Source organism: Pleuronectes platessa, chromosome 3 (genome assembly GCF_947347685.1).
Source record: "Pleuronectes platessa chromosome 3, fPlePla1.1, whole genome shotgun sequence".
NCBI lineage: Eukaryota > Metazoa > Chordata > Actinopteri > Pleuronectiformes > Pleuronectidae > Pleuronectes > Pleuronectes platessa.
This window is the reverse complement of record NC_070628.1, coordinates 6,137,840-6,156,641: the sequence shown is the minus strand read 5'-3', so window position 1 is coordinate 6,156,641 and position 18,802 is coordinate 6,137,840. Positions and strand designations below refer to the sequence as shown.

Genomic DNA, 18,802 nt, shown 5'->3' with positions numbered 1-18,802 from the left:
AGTTAAATGCCACAGTGTCATTTCAAATCAATGACATTGGATAAATAGAATAAAAAATGGCGGCTCCCTCCCAGTATGGATGATGTCAGGGATTAAAGCTAATACCAGTGAATTAATATCAGCTCAATCAGAAAACCACATACTTCTTACAGACATATTTATTCTTGCTAAAGGGCCATGTTGTGTTCTGTGCTCGCCCCGCCCACATGTGTCACACAGTAATCGAATTAATCGCGAACAAACAGCAGGAGTCGATCGATCACCGAGTACCCCCCGTATCGATCAGTGTTTGATAGTAAAGTCGAGGCTCTACTTTTAACGCTGCCCGTCCCATCAGCGCGCAGGGTTGGAGGGGGGGGTCATCATCCGCAATTTACGCCACGCCCAGTGGATGCGGCGGGACCAATGGGAGGCCGCCGTGCGGAAAGTTCTCCTTTTATGGCGCGGGGCTGCAGCACGAGCGCTGATAAAGCGAAGCGGCTCCTCGGCCTCCGTCGCAGTCGAGATCAGACATTACACGGAGTCGCATCCTTGCAGCGTTTCCCCGCACAGACCAGCTCCAGAACCCGCAAACCAACCCCGCACACAGGTGAGAACCCCGCACGCACTGACACGGAAGCTGCTCTGATTCATGTGTAGTTTAAATGTGCGTGTTTGAGCTGCGTTCATTCACGCAGCGAAGTTATGATGCGATTTCTGTGCGACTCCTCAACTTTTAAAATCCACCTCATTCATTCGTGTTGTTGTGTTGTTCCTGCTCCGTCGCTCCACAATATATTTTAGTTCACACACTAGTGGTTTTGCGGTGTGATTGTGTGTTTGAACCGGGGGCTGGTGCAGATTTAACCCGGGTGCTCCCGAGCTGTCACCGCAGAACAGATCACACTGACCCGGGTAAGAAGATGCTTTGGCCCCAGAGAGAGGGATGAAGGGAGATTAGTCGGATTAAAGTTAAAACCACTTAAACTGAAGGTGGAAGCGTAACAAGAGGTTATTGTGACATTGGCATAAAACAAGAACTGTCAGTCCAACCTTTCCTCCAAATAACCCTTATGGTGACGACATGACTGTTACTGATGGAAGTTCATTCATCACAACCGTCAGTGGTTGGTGGGTCGGTGGTGAAAGGGAGTGGCCGGTCGGTCGGTGTTAGGACACTGGGCGGTTTCACTGGGGGCCACCGCCTTTTCCAGCTGCCCCTCGTTTTTCCTTATATGGCCATGACCAGACTGGGGGAGAATCAGCCTTTTGTCTCCCAGCTCTGGATCCGAGCTGGAGGCTGCGCCACTGCGACATCCAGCGTCCACTCCCCCCCACGGCAGGGGTTCAAACCGGTTTGCCAGATGTGAGGCGTCACTGTCACAGGGCATCAGTGATTAACAATCCCCTCCTCTGTCTCCCTCCTCCTCATCCACCTCCTCCCCCTCCTCCTCCTCCTCTTCCTCTTCCTCTGTCCAGAAAATGGAAGAAGAAATCGCCGCCCTCGTCGTGGACAATGGCTCCGGTATGTGCAAAGCTGGCTTTGCAGGAGACGACGCTCCCCGTGCCGTGTTCCCCTCCATTGTTGGACGCCCCAGGCATCAGGTACACAGCTTCCCCTTAAAGACAATATAAAATCCAAAAAGCCTTGAATAACTTACAGTTCTGTACGTACTCACACTCTCTTCTTTGCTTCCCAGGGTGTGATGGTTGGAATGGGCCAGAAGGACAGCTACGTCGGTGATGAGGCACAGAGCAAGAGGGGAATCCTGACCCTGAAGTACCCCATTGAGCATGGCATCGTCACCAACTGGGATGACATGGAGAAGATCTGGCATCACACCTTCTACAACGAGCTGAGAGTGGCCCCAGAGGAGCACCCAGTCCTGCTCACAGAGGCCCCCCTGAACCCCAAAGCCAACAGGGAAAAGATGACCCAGGTAACATTGGCTTGATGCCCTCAGCTCACCTGCAGGGCCGACCAACTGGAAACCATGTTGTCGCCCGGCAGTTTCTTCTTCTTCTTCTCAATCCATTTCCTTCCTTGCTGCTCCTTCAATCTCCAGGTTTCTTCCTTCCTGTGCTGATCTTTTCACATCTGCGGATGCTTCAGGTCTTTATCTCTCTGCTTCAGGAATGTCTGCAGCATGGTCACTGCTGTGTTGCAATATATGAAAAGCATCTAACCACACTGGTGTTTGCATGATGCAACAGATGGTGGAGCGGGTTGTTGCACTCCATCTTGTAGAGTTAACATGATCAAACTAACGGGTAATGAGTGGTGTTAATATCCAAAACACAACAGCTCCTGTTCTGTGCCCTTGATCTGACTACACTAACCAATACCAGTTTACTTCTACACAGTTCATTGACTCATCCTTTTTCTCTCTCTCCTCCAGATCATGTTTGAGACCTTCAACACTCCTGCCATGTACGTGGCCATCCAGGCTGTGCTGTCCCTGTACGCCTCCGGTCGTACCACTGGTATCGTGATGGACTCTGGAGATGGTGTCACCCACACAGTGCCCATCTACGAGGGCTACGCCCTGCCCCACGCCATCCTCAGGTTGGACCTCGCTGGCAGGGACCTGACAGACTACCTCATGAAGATCCTGACGGAGAGGGGCTACAGCTTCACCACCACAGGTGAGCAGCGCGCAGTGGTTTCAAAGCAAGCTGATATTTAAAGCAAAAGGAACAAATCATGATGATAATTATCGTTTTCTTCTCTCCCAGCTGAGCGTGAAATTGTGCGTGACATCAAGGAGAAGCTGTGTTACGTTGCTCTGGACTTTGAGCAGGAAATGGGAACCGCTGCCTCCTCCTCATCCCTGGAGAAGAGCTACGAGCTGCCCGACGGACAGGTCATCACCATTGGAAATGAGAGGTTCCGTTGCCCCGAGGCTCTCTTCCAGCCGTCATTCCTTGGTAATTAACATCACGACACTTACAGAAGATGAGACTTGAATTTCAAACATGGTCACAACACACATTTCCTTCCGTTTGACTGAACGCCTTCTTTTTCATAGGAATGGAATCTTGCGGTATCCATGAAACTACCTTCAACAGCATCATGAAGTGTGATGTGGACATCCGTAAGGACCTGTACGCCAACACTGTGATGTCTGGAGGAACCACCATGTACCCTGGCATCGCTGACCGCATGCAGAAGGAAATCACTGCCCTGGCTCCCACCACCATGAAGATCAAGGTAAAACTCGTCTGCACATCCTCCCAAGCAATGATTCAAAGAATGTTTAAGGCTCTTTATGCTCTACTGGCCCTTAGTGGACAAACTGTGTAAATGCAGTATTCAATCTCTTGCTTTCCCTTTTTTACTGTATTTAATTGTAGACTTAAATACTTGCAGGAAGTACAATTACAATTATGGTATTTCTAACCTATTTCTATTTTCGTCCCTGCAGATCATTGCTCCCCCAGAGAGGAAGTACTCTGTCTGGATCGGAGGCTCCATCCTGGCCTCTCTGTCCACCTTCCAGCAGATGTGGATCAGCAAGCAGGAGTATGATGAGTCCGGCCCCAGCATTGTCCACAGGAAGTGCTTCTAAACAGACAGTCTCCCCACCCCCCCCCTCCTCCCCAAACCACACTGCTACAAACCCAAACTACAGGCTCTGCATACATGCCTACACCAACACACTGGTGTATGCTGAGCCCAAGACACCTCTTCCATTTCCCTCATCACTATGGCTATGGCACCACGCCCCCTGATGGGGAGAAACTCTGCTGGAAGTACAGAGCGTCCCAGGCGGTGTGACTGTGTGAGGAACATGATGTTCGTTGTTGTGTTTGTGTAGGTCATTCCAGATGTCTGTGTTCGCCATCTTATTTGCCTCTATGAAGGTTTATTCTCTGGTTGGGGCCGTGGCTCAAAAGGCCTGTAGTATTACTTAATATGTAAATTATATAATCTGAAACTTGTTTTGTTTTTTGTACTATCCGCCTTAAACAATACTTGGTCCAGTTTGTGTTTGTCATTATGCAAAAGACAAAGCTTCTACCTTGTATGGAGGTGTAAGGTTTGTGCATGGGGCTCCAAGCCTCTTGGTGTTCACAACAACCCAATAAAGCGCACATGTCTGAGATTCCAGTCTGTCTACTTGGTCTTATTCACGTCACTACTCATGAATTAAATTAACTTTATTGTCCCATGTAACTGCACAAATTTTATAATCGAGGGTCGGACCATAGACTGTTTATGAAAAGGGTCAGACAAGTGTTGCATGACAGACATCGAATTAAATGACTGACACATTAAAGTATAGACTCTTGGTAATTAATGGCAGTTTGTCTTACAACCATAACAATGGGTCTTTCATGGAAGAAATGACATCACAGTAGGTTATGTCACTGATGGCTGAACCCCAGTAGAGTTGAGTTTCAGGCTCTGTGTATTGTGCCTGTTGGCTCATTGTCAAGATGAGGGCAGCTGTAAGGAACTGAGGGAAATACAAGGACAGCTGTGTGTGTCAAGTCAAAATGAACAAATTCGGTTTCTCTAAATCTATCATTTAAATATTAAAGGCATCACAGTATTTAAACTACGACAGAATTCCATAAATTCCTTTCTCAAATGATGTAATGAAGCCATAACTTTCGATGTCAGCAAGGACATTTTAACCTTGATATATTTAGCTCACCCTCAACATCTCATCTTGGTACAAGGCCCTCACTACCAAACAAAACTCTCCTATATAAATAATCAGGCCAGCAAAATACCTGGCATCAAACACCCCTATCTGAACTGGGCACCCAGTCAGTGATCAGGAAAGCCATCCTGCTCAGAGGACCCATTTCCTCCCGCTCCACCAGTCCTTCCAGTTACTGCCATCAGGCAGATGTTACCAAGTTCCACTGGCCCCAAAAACAATCTGCCACAAATCCATCATTCCCTCTGCAATAACCACCCTCGATAATTTAAAATGGACACTGCACTTCAAGCTGTTTTTGACAGTTGCTGTTTCTAACAGCTCCTTATGTGTCTACTTATGAAGTGAGTTTAGATGTTTAAATTTAATTTGTGAGCATTGCTGAGCCATATTTTTTAATATGTAATCTTTATTGTCAATTATGAATTAGGTTTTGAGCCTGTCAAAGATAATTTCTGTCACTTGGATGGACAAAGTGGATCTTTCTCTACCCTCAAGATACTACTGCAGTAGTAGTTTTAAAAGTGTGAAAAAAGAAATCAAATTCAAAGAGTCAACAAATAAAATGATTATAACGTTTATTTGTAGAGCCCATGTTCACAAACTAAAATTCGCTTGAGGCTTAACAGGTGCATCATCCTCTGAACTTAAACCTTACCATGGGTGAGGAAAAACAACAACAAAACATTTGAAAAGGAAAAAGGTAGAAAACCAGAGAGTCTCATGTGAGGGATTCTTCGTATAGGACGGACAGGAATGCAATAGATGAAACATTTACATTCATGAGAAAAGACAACGATTAAATTAAGTGTATGAGCACTTGGACACCCAGTCCAGGGCAAACTTTACTGCCACCTTGTGTTGTACTCTAAAGACAGACTATAACATGTTTAATTATAGTACCGTCATGTACACAACTAAATTAATGTGAGAATAAATCATTGATGATGAATTATTGATTGTTAATGCACGACTACTTGAAAAGGTACAACATATATGGTTGTAAAATAAAAATAATATATAGATATCAATCTTGTTTTTAATCAAACTAATTTACAACTGACACACATTTTTATTCTCGTAAAATTACAACTTTATTCTAGGGATATTGCAACTTTATTTATAGTCTTTAAAAGACATTTTTGTACATAAATTTGATTTCAATACTACATAAAATAATAAGAGACTTTTGGAATTAACCCTATATTAGCCAATTTAAAAATGTTTATAAAAAATAGGGTATGGAATATAAAGAGCAGAGTGTCAGATGACTTTTAAAATACATTTCTAATGAATAAAGTTTCTACATTTTGTCTGCAGCCGGGTCCTTTAAAACTTGACTCCTGCCAATGCCCTCACATGAAATTGAAATTGATTTTAAAAGCTTTAATATTTTATTAGATTTTTACTGCCCTAATAAATATATTAGATGTATATTAAAACCATACATTTCGGAGCAACATGAAAACCATATAACATTTAGGCAATTTTCATTCTTTTTATTCTGAGAAGCGTGTAATTTATTTAATGTATCTTTTTATTGAGTATTAATAATAAAAAAACAATTTAAAAAAAATATCAGAACGGACCAACAGGAAATGTGTCCGTCGCTGTAAAACCCTCCGCCGGCGTGCAGCAGCGAACCCTGTCCGTGCTGTGAGAAGTCGTTCCGCCGTGCTGCAGCCCGGTGGAAACATGAGCTCTGTGTGTTTGCATGAACCTTTAACTTCCTGTGAATCATGAGTGGGACATTGACAAGTGTCTCCGAGGACATGGACCGACAGATCGTTCAGGTTGGTTGGACAGACTGAGCTCGACCACACGACACCGGGCTGTGGTCGGTGCTGCTGGGGAACTGGTTAGCTAATCATGTCAATGCTAGTCCAGACTTTACTTCCATTAAACTGTGGACTTCTTAAATCAGGAGCGGAGGTGGGGTTAGTGTCACTATTCAAACGTTACACACAAGTTAACCTACTGATACACACAGACACACGTCGTTTGTTTACAAGCGGACACTTCAGCAGCTGATCGAAGTGAAAGTGGCTCCACACATGTCTGCTAAGTGTCTGGATCCGAGCAGCTTCATCCTCAGAACATCTACCACAATGGGATCATCTCAAAATGTCTGTTGCTGTCTGTAGGAGCTGCAGCTAATCCTTATTATAATAGATTCATCCGCCTGAGGATTGTTTCTCTAATTGTCGATGAAAAAACCTGAAAGTAGAAAAGTGCACCGTTATAATTTCCCTGAGTCCAAAGAGACGTGTTCAGTGCTTTGTGTTGACGACACGTTCAAATCCAGTGACACAAACTTCACATGTGCGACCATCGGGTTCTCACGTCTGAATACAATACAGCAAATAATCTAGGTTTCTAATTGGAAGGGAAAGAAATATGAATTTAATATTTATTAATGGCTAATTCGTTTATATTTTAATCAAATTCCACAACTTAAGCTGCACTTCCACACAGTTTGGAAACTGAGAGACTTGTGTACTGTGATATAAACTGTAGCATGGTAATAACTCAAACCTAATGAAAATACTTCACTGATTGCTTCGTGTATAGTTAATAAATAATCTGTGTGTAATATAAGAAAGGCCAATATGGATAAAACCATCTGTTATGACAATAACTCCAGTGACAAGATACATTCAATTCAGTTTTTAGCCAATTCACTTTTTTATAAACTTGACAATTAACATTAACATTGATGCAAACGATTCCTTTAAAAATCCCATATTGCCATGAAGTCATTTTATTATTTACATGTCGGCTTTTTCTATTGTGACGTGTCAAAATATCATCATCTGTGAAAAAGGCCTGAGATTTAATGGGATGCACCATTTGTTAACGTCATACTTGTATAAATAAACTATACATTTATACAATTTTCATATTGCCAAAGTATCTGGGAGGAAGAGAGAGAGCATCTCACCCCCCCAACCCCATCTCCGAGTTTCTCTTTTCTCGCTCCCAGATCTCTCAGATACTCCGACCGGCCGTCCCTTGGTCTCGGCTGAGGGAGTAAAAGCGATTGTGCTTTTGCTGTAGCTGCCTTAATGTAAACGGAATAATTTTCACAATTAAGTGTTTCCCTTGATATATTAATGGTAAATTGAAGACCCACATGCTTTCTCAGGCTTTTGAGTATCCATAACGTGTTTTATTCACTTGTCAGACTTGTATTCCTACTTTAGTTTGATTTGTTCTTGTAATTTCATTCATGTGTTTTATTATAAAACACTTTACATTTGCTTTATATGTGTTTTTGTTGATTTTACCACATTTACAGTCTTAATTGAGTTAATGATTAGTGAAGGACCTGTTGCATCTTTTCCATGGTGGTAATTTCTCCCTTTCTGTTCCTGTCAGGCGGTGGGCGATGAAGACACCATGTCCTCCACCTCAGTGGGCATGTCAGACCTGAGCGATGAGATCCTGCTGTGCATCCTCCGCCATGTGACCGTGTGTGACCTGCTGCTGAACGTGGCCAACGTCTGCCACAAGCTACAGACGCTGTGCCACGACAAGACCCTGCTCACACACGTCAGCCTGTCTGAGGAGTATCTGGTAAGACTTCGCCACCAAGCTCTTCTTTATTTTTCACGGATCAGGAATGTTTCAGGATCTCTGCCACAAATTACCTGCAGATCTCGAAGTGGAATGTTTTGTATATTCAATGAATGTTCTTTAACAAACATTTTGTTATTGCTCCTCCTTCAGGCTGATGATCAGTTGGTTCGGCAAATACTGAAGCAGCTGGCCAATCACGTCCAGTCTCTGAGCCTGAATGGCTGCTACTGGCTGTCCGGCTCCACCTTGGATCAACTCGCCCGCTGCAGGGCCGTGACCCACCTCGATGTCACCGGCTGCCGCCTCACCTCCATTCGTCTGTCCCGCCTCCTCTCCTCCCTCTCCTCGCTCCGATCGCTGGCCTTCGACGTGACAGCGGGTTTCAACTCGGCTCAGCTCAGCTCGGAGGCCGTGGGTTCGCTGAGCCGCCTGTCGGAGCTCAGGCAGACACTGCTGACTCCCAGTTATGGCGTGGTGCCGTGCTGCGCCCAGCTCCGCAAGTAAGGATCCGTCAGATCGCTGAGATTTCAACAGGGAACACAAAATATTTACTTTAATCAGTTTTGATGTAATTATCAGTAAACCAGCAGAAGAGTTTATACTCTACGTGGCTGCTTTTAATATAAAGGATTGTGTGGCTGTCATTAGTTTCATGTCGGTATTGGGGAAAGTACAATTCTCACTGATGATACTTAAGGAATTCACAAAGTTATTACAGCTCATCCCCAATGTACCTTTAACCTTAAGCTTCTAAATGAGATTGAAGGTTCACTGACTTGGAATTAGGGAAATGGTGCCGCCTTCCATCCCACTCCTCTACCTGAACGTCCTTTCTTGCTCTATCTAACTTTGGTGAGTGGGTACAATCTCCAGTTAGAAGTGTGGGACTGATCGATAGTCGCATCTTAAAGTTAAATTTAAACACAATTAGAAGTCATTAAAAACCAGCGTTTATCGCTGATAATCAGCCAGAAAACTGTTCTTAACAGAGTTTGGTGTATTTGTGACAGCTCCTCTGGCTCAGGAAGCTGGGGATCATGGGTAGTATCCACCATTCACTTCATGTTTCAGTTGAGTGAGTGGGACCCTGATGCTTTAATGATGGCACCGGGTGAAAGGTCGAGGCATCACCAGAATCTCTCTGTGTATTTCAGGCTGATGCTGCAGTTCGACATCTCGGATGTCACCAGGGAGGGCGTCGGTGTTTGCTGTCAGTTGATGGTGGGTCAGAGCAGTGTGCCACACTACCAGCAGCTGGAGGAGTTCACCGCCCGTTTGGCTCCAGGAGAGGTCAGTCTGTCCCTACACGTACACACCTGTAATACACACCGCTGTGAGTAGAGTGTGTAACTATGTATTACTGTCCACAGGTGAACCAGACCCTGCTCCTCCTCTACCTGGCCGTGTTCAGCGTTCACGTCCCGAAGCGTCTCAGAGTTTTCCTCGTCTCGATTCCCGGCCCGAACCCGGCTCACTGGCCCGCGGCCCCCTCGCTCGCCCAGAGTTTGGGTCAGCGAGGGGAGCTGGAGGCCCTGCAGCTCCCCCGCTCCTGGCTGGACTCCCTGTCTCTAAAGAGAGCGCTGGAAGGAAACAGCCCCAAGCACCTCAGCTTCAGCCGCTGCCCGTCCCTGTGGCCCCAGGTGTTCCAGTCGCTGTTGGAGGGGGGGGTCCGCGACGCCAAGCAGCTCACCAGCCTGAACCTCAGCGGGATCAACCAGGTCCTGTACTCCGAGTGCAGGAATGTCGACGATCACCTGGTGCCTGGGACGATGAGCCGGCTGGCGGTTGGCTGCTCGAACATTAAACAACTGAACCTGATGCACACACACTACCATCATGAACACACACCTGGGCCGGCTGGGGAAACACACCTGTGTGGCAGCCTGGCCAAATTCAGACACCTGCGCTCTCTCACTCTGCCGGCCTGCGCTCTGTCAGACAGCTCAAACTCCCATCACATCTCTGCAAATAACACATCTCCCTCTCCGTTGTTCCTGGGGCTCAAGAAAGTTCCTCGTGTGGGGATCCAGAACCACAAGCCTGATTCAGAGTCGTCCCTGTCGGGGGACACCACCTCGGGGCTCGCTCAGCTCCTGGCTGGCTGCCCTTTTTTAGAGACCTTAGAGCTCATCGGCCCAGGATTTGTGTCCACGCTGCCTCGGCTCGAGCCCTGCGCTCGTGCCAGCGTCGAGCCCCGGGGCATGTGTGCGTGGGCTCGAGGAGTCGGTGACGCACACTTAGCTGCACTTGAAGCTCTGCACCGATTGCGTCGCCTGACTCTCGCTGGGCTCCCTGGGGTCCTGCGGGGGACGGGGTTGGTCCAGCTCGCCAGGCAGTGCAAAGAACTGCAGGTTTTATCCCTCGCCAACATGGGATCATTAAAGACCATGAACTACACCCCGGCCTTGCTGGACACACTTAAACAGTGCACACAGCTGCAGGAACTCAGGTGAGAACACGTGTTTGTATAATAGACCCTCTGCATTAGATAGATGGCATTATTAATCTTATGGTTGATGTAGAGTTTTTAAACATTCTGGGGCAGTAAAACACTTAATGTTTTAACTCTAATTCTATTTATTGGAAGCTGTGCACATTTTTTTTTGTGTTGAAGATTGTGTGTGTCTGCTCCTCAGGTTAGAGCAGCCGCACCTGAACGCCAACGCGTCCTTCTTCGAGGCCCTGTCCTCCTGCTCTCGTCTGAGACGCCTCTGCCTTATCTCGCGCAGCGGCACCTTTGACCCGTCCGCCACAGAAACCTTCATGGAGCGGTGCTGTCACGTGGTCATGTGTCACATGTTCATGGGCGGCACCTTGGTGGCTTGTCGCACGCTGCAGAAAGTGCTGCTGGAGAGGTCAGTGAGTGTGTGTGTGAGTGTGTGTACACATGTTGAACATCCTCCATTTCATTGTGAGATGAATCTTTCATTTTGCCTTTTCGTGTGTTTGTCGCTCTGTCAGATTTTCGGCCGAGCGCTCGGCACTGAGCGTGGTCATCTATCCTCTACAACATGAAGACCTGTCTTCAGTCATCAGAGACATCCCTCTGACGCTGCTGGATCGAATCACGCTGTTTCAGAGCCACGTGGCCCAACCGCCGCATCTATCACCTCTGTGACCTCAGCAGAAAGCTTCACTGTGATTGGTGCTCAACAGCTGAAGGTGTTCAGACTGATTTTTGTTTTTTGTTTTTCGGTAGGAATATAAATTAACAAATGAAAGTGAGTGTTTGTCATCTGTACCGTTATCAATGCTTGTTTACATTTACTCAGTAATGATGGTTTTTAAAGGGAAACTTACTTCAGAAGTCACGGTCGGCTTCGGGTCGACGCTCTGGAGCTCGGAGGGATTTAATGTCCCTCGTCCAACAACTCTTCACACTTGATGCCACAAGGGCCTCAACTCTGGCTCCTCAGTTTAAAATCATCTCTGCTATTTTGAAGGCAAGTGTCAAAAATATAACTCAAGTGATGTAATTGTTCTGAAACTTATATGTTGTAATAAACCTCCATATTAACGCATTTTCAATTGTGGTCTGTGTGCTATCATTCTATTTGTGCTCAGGTCGGGTCTCTGAGTTTAACACAAACTCACATTGTCTGGTACTTGTGTTGTTCCTGCAGGACTCAGACACTCAGACATTCTGCAGTGATTTCAAATTTGATTCATTCATATCATATGTTACCACAAAGAGGCTTTTATACATTTTAAGTTTTTTGTTTTGCATCAAATCACATATATAAAAGAATAAATAAATGTATATGTACTTTTTAAACAAAGTGCCCAGTGACATTTTTATTAATTAATATCTGAATTACAATCAGATAAATCCCTAATCTGTTATAATTCTATCAAATTGGGTTTTTACTAAAGCAAATATATAACTTCTCAAATAAAATACACTAAATTAAATATTATCTATGTTTAAATGTCTTGGTGATTCATCCAATAGTTGTTCAGATATTTCAGTATTTCATTTCTCTTACGGTCATGGAAACATTATCGTCATTACTTGTTTTGATTTCTAAATCAATCTTTGCATTATCTCCGAGCAGCCTTGATGTTTTGTGTCACACTCCTTCTGAAATCCACATCCCAGTCCCCGCTGCTGTACAGTCTCATCCGGGACGTCCCACTTGTTGGCTGGAGCTTCACTCCAGGTCACACAGCCGGGCGCTGCCTGCGACCCACAGCCCGGGGTAGAGCGGCTCGGTGAACGTGGTCTCGACTCGGTGCATCAGCTGCAGAGTCTTGTCACAGACGCAGTAGTGGGTCAGAGAACCTGCTTCATAATCCAGGTACACACCGACTGTGGAGGACTGGGACTCCGGCACCGAGGTCTCCTGGTCGTTGTGTCTGAAACACTCACTGTTCACGTTTAAGTCTAAACTCCAGGACTTGTCGTTGCAGCCAAACGCACACTCGTGATAATAATCTGACCTTCCAAGGCCTTTGTACGCCATCGCTACTTCAACCGACCCCTCGAACTCCACCTCCCAGTAGCAGCGTCCTGACAGGCCCTCTGTGCACAGCACCTGGAAGAGGTGGGAGAACCGGTCTGGGTGTTCAGGGTACGACTGGACCGAGTCTGTGAGCTCTACCTTTCTGTTGCTCTCAGACAGAAGCAGCTCCCTGTACGCTGTGTTCGGGTCCAGGCTCAGGGGACGGTAATCTGGAGAGACGAGCAGGAAGCGTGGGTCACATGACGTGTCCTTCATTCATACACATGGTAGAAGACAGTGTTTAACCTCAGGACTGATCTCATTTGACTCACATAGCAATAAGTCCTCTCTGGTCTGAGGTTCATCTGTTCATTTTACAATAGAAACACACAAGAGATAACACGTGAATTCAGAATCTCATTTTAAAAATAGAGCTTTAAGTGACTATTTAAAATCTGCAAAGAGGAAAACATATTTTATAAAATAGGCATCTATTAAAATGTTAAATTTAAACAAATTGTTGGTTTTGAATACAGCTTGAACAAAACTAAAATGTGATTAAACTAAAAAACATAATTATAATATGTTTTTATAGAACATGCTGCTTGTGTGTGTGTACCAGGAGGAGGCGTGTCATTGGAGGGTGGAACTTGTCGTCCTTGTGCAGGGTCCTGTAACATTTGTCACAAACTTTAATGTTAATACATAAACATAAGAACCTGTTAATTTTATTGATCGTGAACTAAACTGTCGCCAGCAAATCACTCACATGATCTTATTAGTTCACTTTTAAATCACATCAATAAATATCTCCCCATGCACGTACTTCAAAATAAAAAATTGTTTCCTTGGACTTTGGAGCCCTCTGCCGAGTCACTGCTGATGCACTGTGACGTGGTTTCCTCAGATTCACATGTTTATTCATTGCTTGATTCAAAGTGTGAATTTGGAGACTTCAATAGTTTGGAAGGGCTTATTTGATTTGAATTGATTGATTTTATTTGCCTCTGTCCTGCCGTCTTGATCTTGTTTTAACTTTGTAACATTGTTTTGAACATGAAGTTGATCATTATAATTACAAGCAAGACATGTCCCCATAATGTGACTGTGAAGACAGATTTAGGTCCCTACAACATGAGTAATACCTGGACACACACTTACACCCACACACATATTATTAAAGGATCTAAGGGTTAGAGTTTGTATATAAGTCCTTATGAATTCTGTGTTCTTGTATTGACAGAGTGTTTTATTATGATAAATATTTTCAAGGAGTAGAACTTTTACCAGTGGTGGTGACGCATCTCCAGCTCTGTCCTCCATCTCCGGAGTGTCTATCCGTGGAGTGTGTGTGGACTCTGATGGTTTATAAAGTAATAAGTTAAATCATAGACTGTATATAAAGGTATATAATATAAATAAATAACGTCTTCACCTCACGTCGCCCCAGGAAGAGACTGGAAGTGTAAAAACTGTTTGAGCCAGCAGGGGGCAGTGGCGTAAACAGAGAGGCCAGAACAACTCAGGCATAATAATCAATCACCAATGGAATAGATGGAATATCTTGTTTTAACCTGGACAAATTACGTAATTTCCAACCCTTAAATCAACACAGTAATTAACAGTAATGTTTTAATCTTAAGAAACCTGTTGTTTAATCTCTCCATGTGTCATTAAATTGAGGTTTATGAGTGTGGTTCGATATCTGTTGCTCTGGTCTGACTCCTTGTCATTGAACCAGCATGGTGGTCGTGATGTGTGCAGTTGATTATAACTAGCAGCGAAGACGTCTCTTAAAACCGCGTTGATTGATTAACCGGTTAACTAGTGAGCTCGATAACAGAGGTCCGACATGCTGGCGGCCGTCGCTTGCTCCTGTGTGCGGAGCGGGAGGAAGATGTCCGCCCCCGTGGCTCAGCTGTCGCTCCTCTCTGCGAAGAACTCCCCGAGGTGTGCGACTCCAACCGGGGTACGAGGTGCGTCGCAGCACCGGTCCCCCAGGCTCCTCACCCCGGCTCCCTGGCTCCTTCCGAGCGGAGCCTCCCTCCGGTGTGTGTCCCAGTCGCTACCCAGACCCGGGGCCGCCTCAGCCCCAGAAGATGGAGAGAACTTCGGCTCCCTCTCCATGGATATCTCCTCCCGGAGGTCGTTCAGGAAGAGCGGGCCAGACACCCGGGAGCTGCGGCACCAGGAGCAAGTCTCCCGGGTTGATGATGATGAGGAGGTGGAGGAGGAGGAGGCTGTGAGGAGGCCCCAGAGCAGCAACACGCAGTACTGGTACTTCTTACAGTGCAAGAAGCTGATCAAGGAGAAGAAGGTGAGTGTGGTGGAGGTGTCATGTCTGTGTTTGTTTCTCCATGTTTGTGTGTGTATGTGATCGTGTTTGTGTCGCCTCTCAGCTGCAGGAGGCTCTGGACCTGTTCAGCAGGGACATGCTGCAGGTGGAGAAGCTGCAGCCGGAGGAGTTCAACTACACCATCCTGATAGGAGGCTGTGGACGAGCTGGACAACTGAAGCAGGCCTTCAGACTCTACAACGATGTAGGCACACGTCATCTTCTAATTCATATTTCACATTTGAAACTGATCAAAAAACTGTTTCAGTCTGAGCAACAGCTAACAACGCCTGTACGGTGGCCCTGAGGTGCACAACACAGCAACAAAACAGAGCAACAAAACACAGCAACAAATTACAAAACATGAAAACAAATCTCAAAACAAACCACAAGTCACAGCAACAAAACACAAAACCAAACACTGACAAATCTCAAAACATGACAGCAAATCACAAAACATACCACAAGTCACAGCGACAAATCACAGTAACAAAACATATCAACAAATTACAAAACAAATCACAGCAACAAAACACAAAACCAAACACTGACAAATCTCAAAACACGATGACAAAATCACAAAGCACAACAACAAAGAAGAAGAAAAAAGAATTAAACACAGGAGCAAATCTTGCCAAACATTTGCCGTAGTGTGTTAACAATTTACCTCACTCTTCTCTGACATTGTGTTCAGTTGTACATTTATTGCGCCTGAGACACAAACACTGGTCCTGTAACAATCTGTGTACCTGTGTGTGTTTTCAGATGAAGAAGCGAGGTCTGGAGGCCATTGATGCGACCTACACCGCGCTGTTCAACGCCTGCGCCCAGTCGCCCTCCAAGCGAGCCGGTCTTCAGCAGGCGCTGAAGTTAGAGCAGGAGCTCCGGCGCAAGAACTACCAGCTCAGCACCATCACGTACCACGCCCTGCTCAAGACTCACGCCTTCACCAACCACCTCCAGGCCGTCATTCACACGCTCAGGGTACGTGTCGGACGGAAAGGAACCGGTTCAGTGGATTGTGGGATATTTCTATGTTATTTCTGAATTTGTGTGTGTGTGTGTAGGAGATGCTACAGAATGGACACATGGCAACTCCGGAGACGTTTCACTACCTGCTGATGGGCTGCTTGAAGGACAAAGAAACAGGATTCAGACTGGCTTTACAGGTAAATGCATGTTTACAGGAAGACGCCATGTCTAAAAGATTTTCGAGAGAACAAAATCCTAACGTAACATAAGATTATAATCCCAAAATATCTAATTTACAAGCAAGTGATTAACAAACCCTGTGTTGTTCACATTTGAGAAGCAAGAACCAGTTAAATTCTACTCACTCAAAAACAGAGCTTTCCGCAAACACTCTCCAGAGCAATGGAATCCTATAAAACTGTTATGTTTGCCTTTTTCCATTTGATTACATTTCCACATCGTTCATGTTTGTTTCAGGTTTGGCGCCAGATGTTGAAGTCAGGGATTCGTCCAGACGCCAAGAATTATACCCTACTCTTGAGAACTGCAAGGGATTGTGGGATTGGTGATCCCGCCCTGGCCTCTGACGTTCTGCTCGGGCGTGAGTGGGAGAACCTGCGAGAGACGAAACAAGCCTCAAATGTCAAGTCAGAGTCCCGACGTAAGGACACATTAGACATTGAGCTTCTGGAGAGGCAGCTGTTTATCGAGCCTGGTTCACACAGACACGGGGAGAAGTCCGTCAGCAGGAGAGAATCAACCCAGTTGGTACCAGTCGGTCAAAGAGAAAACCTCCCGCTGCCTGTGGACTCAGTGAACTCCTCAGCCCCTAATCTGCTGGACCTTTTTGAGGGGAGGAAGAGTGCTGTGGTCTCCCTCGGGGCTGTAGACGGAGCTTATGATCGGCTTGCCCTGATCGGAGGAGCAGAAGGTTTTCTGGAGAAGATGGCGGCTAACGGACTCAGTCCTGACCTCAGGACGCTGACGCTGCTGGCGGACACGATGGAGCCGGGCTACCAGTCCCTGCAGATGCTGCTGAGAGCTGCCAAGCAGCATCACGTGAAGCTGGACGCTGCGTTCTTTAACTCTGTGATCCGCAGGGCGGCCAGAGCTGGTGACCTGGAGGCGGCGAAGGTGCACAAACTAACACACACACACACACACACACACACACACACACATTGGTCCATCTGTAGCTGTGACGCTCGCTGTGTAAGGAAATGAATTGAAATTTGTGTCAGGTTTATTTTTTATGATTATATTCAAATAGAATTACATTTAATTGAGTGCATACCAAATTGTTAACACTTATAGATATCAGTCCCCTAAATATGCCAGATATTTGTGTTCATCAAGATCCATGCATTCTTTTTTGGGGGAAACAAACTAAACGCCTTATGATATAGAAAGTAAAACAAATTCCTGGATCCTTACCCTGATCGGGATATGCACCAAATTGAATGGGTTCTTCCCTGAACCACACCACATCCTTCGGGTTAGGAAGATGTCCTCTTCTTGTAATTTGGACAAAGTGATGTTGGAAGTGGGTTATTGATTTCTTCTTTTCTCCTTCCAGGGCGTGTTGAGTGTGATGCGGCAGCGCCACGTGAGTGTGGATGTGCAGACATTTGGAAGCCTCGCGTTGGGCTGCGAGCGACAGAAAGACGCTCTGCAGCTGCTACAGGACATGGAGGTGAAGAATGACACTTCCTAAGAAGTCAGAGTAGACATTGCTGTGTACTGTTTGCAGTATCTGATGAACCATTACATACGACAATAATAGTATTCATACAATCTGTCCATCATGGCGTCTCTTTGTGTTTTTCTGCAGGGGGCGGGGCTCAGGCCGAACGTGCACGTGTTCTCAGCTCTGATCGGCAGAGCGACACGGAGACTGGATTACATCTACCTCAAAAGTATCCTTCAAACCATGAGCGAGATGGAGGTGTGGCCGAACGAGGTCATCATCAAGCAGCTGGAGTTTGCTTCACAGTATCCTCCCAACTACAACCAGGTGAGCACCCAGTCAGTGTGAGCCTGGGAATACATGTCTGTGGGGGTTGCTGGAAGTGAAGGAAACAGTTTTTAAATGAATCACAACCAGCTGCCCAAATGCTTCTGGTAGTAGAGACCTTTTCTCTCTTTCCTGTCTTTTTATTTCACCCCCATCATCTCTCCTCTTCTCTCGTTCCCAGTACAAGTCCAGAAACAACTACCTGGTCCAAATTGATGGTTTTCGTGGTTACTACCAGGAGTGGCTGAAGTTCATGCCTGCCCTGGATGTGAAGGATGAACAAGCAGAACTTCACACTGAAACAGAAGCTGCAGAGCTGAACACAGAAGCTGCAGAGGGACTGACGTCCTCTCAGAGGAACCAGAGAGCAGCAGCCAGGAGATACGGTTCTCGTAAGGACAAGACTGCTCTGTAACAACAAGATGTATTTCTTCATTCTCTCCTCGTGAAACTGAATGGACTGTTTGCAATTTCATTAAACACAAAAAAAATCTATGACTTTGTTATTTATATTTCAATAAAATATTTTTTCAGATTTCTACAGATTTAATTTTTGATGTCTTCTAGATTGTTTTATTTTAACACTTTGCTTTTTAGGTTATAGTTTAGGGAATGTTTAAATATGGAACATTTAAACATTTCAGCAGGGAATATGCTGTTACTGGAAAAACGACCGGTTTGGAAAGTATTGGCTATCAGACAATAAGATAACACCCGTGAACTTTCCTTTACAGCTGTACCCATAAGACAGTTAAATTATAGAGTAAATATACGTTTTTTTAAATATTGAATTATGGGTCAGGGTGACTGA

The 18,802-nt window shown here is 45.5% G+C and overlaps 4 protein-coding genes across 4 annotated transcripts; 3 read left to right on the top strand and 1 right to left on the bottom strand.

Moving 5' to 3' along the window:
* Window positions 1-464: 464 nt before the first annotated feature.
* Window positions 465-4,090, top strand: actb1 (actin, beta 1). Its single transcript, XM_053418250.1, has 7 exons — window positions 465-589; window positions 1,459-1,584; window positions 1,680-1,919; window positions 2,379-2,625; window positions 2,716-2,907; window positions 3,009-3,190; window positions 3,405-4,090. The coding sequence occupies exons 2-7, from the start codon at window positions 1,462-1,464 to the stop codon at window positions 3,546-3,548; spliced, it is 1,128 nt and encodes a 375-aa protein (XP_053274225.1). The 5' UTR covers window positions 465-589; window positions 1,459-1,461; the 3' UTR covers window positions 3,549-4,090.
* Window positions 4,091-6,292: 2,202 nt separating this feature from the next.
* fbxl18 (F-box and leucine-rich repeat protein 18) lies at window positions 6,293-11,756 on the top strand. Its single transcript, XM_053418842.1, has 7 exons — window positions 6,293-6,442; window positions 8,028-8,225; window positions 8,379-8,728; window positions 9,383-9,518; window positions 9,599-10,677; window positions 10,865-11,083; window positions 11,190-11,756. The coding sequence occupies exons 1-7, from the start codon at window positions 6,389-6,391 to the stop codon at window positions 11,344-11,346; spliced, it is 2,193 nt and encodes a 730-aa protein (XP_053274817.1). The 5' UTR covers window positions 6,293-6,388; the 3' UTR covers window positions 11,347-11,756.
* A 202-nt stretch (window positions 11,757-11,958) lies between these two features.
* LOC128436756 (stonustoxin subunit beta) lies at window positions 11,959-14,175 on the bottom strand. Its single transcript, XM_053418602.1, has 5 exons — window positions 14,106-14,175; window positions 13,958-14,028; window positions 13,290-13,341; window positions 13,003-13,035; window positions 11,959-12,900 (listed from the first exon to the last, which is right to left on the bottom strand). The coding sequence occupies exons 2-5, from the start codon at window positions 13,991-13,993 to the stop codon at window positions 12,380-12,382; spliced, it is 642 nt and encodes a 213-aa protein (XP_053274577.1). The 5' UTR covers window positions 13,994-14,028; window positions 14,106-14,175; the 3' UTR covers window positions 11,959-12,379.
* Window positions 14,176-14,416: 241 nt separating this feature from the next.
* On the top strand, window positions 14,417-18,541 carry ptcd1 (pentatricopeptide repeat domain 1). Its single transcript, XM_053418601.1, has 8 exons — window positions 14,417-14,987; window positions 15,070-15,210; window positions 15,771-15,989; window positions 16,073-16,174; window positions 16,455-17,111; window positions 17,554-17,670; window positions 17,809-17,991; window positions 18,173-18,541. The coding sequence occupies exons 1-8, from the start codon at window positions 14,523-14,525 to the stop codon at window positions 18,404-18,406; spliced, it is 2,118 nt and encodes a 705-aa protein (XP_053274576.1). The 5' UTR covers window positions 14,417-14,522; the 3' UTR covers window positions 18,407-18,541.
* The last annotated feature ends 261 nt before the right edge of the window (window positions 18,542-18,802 follow it).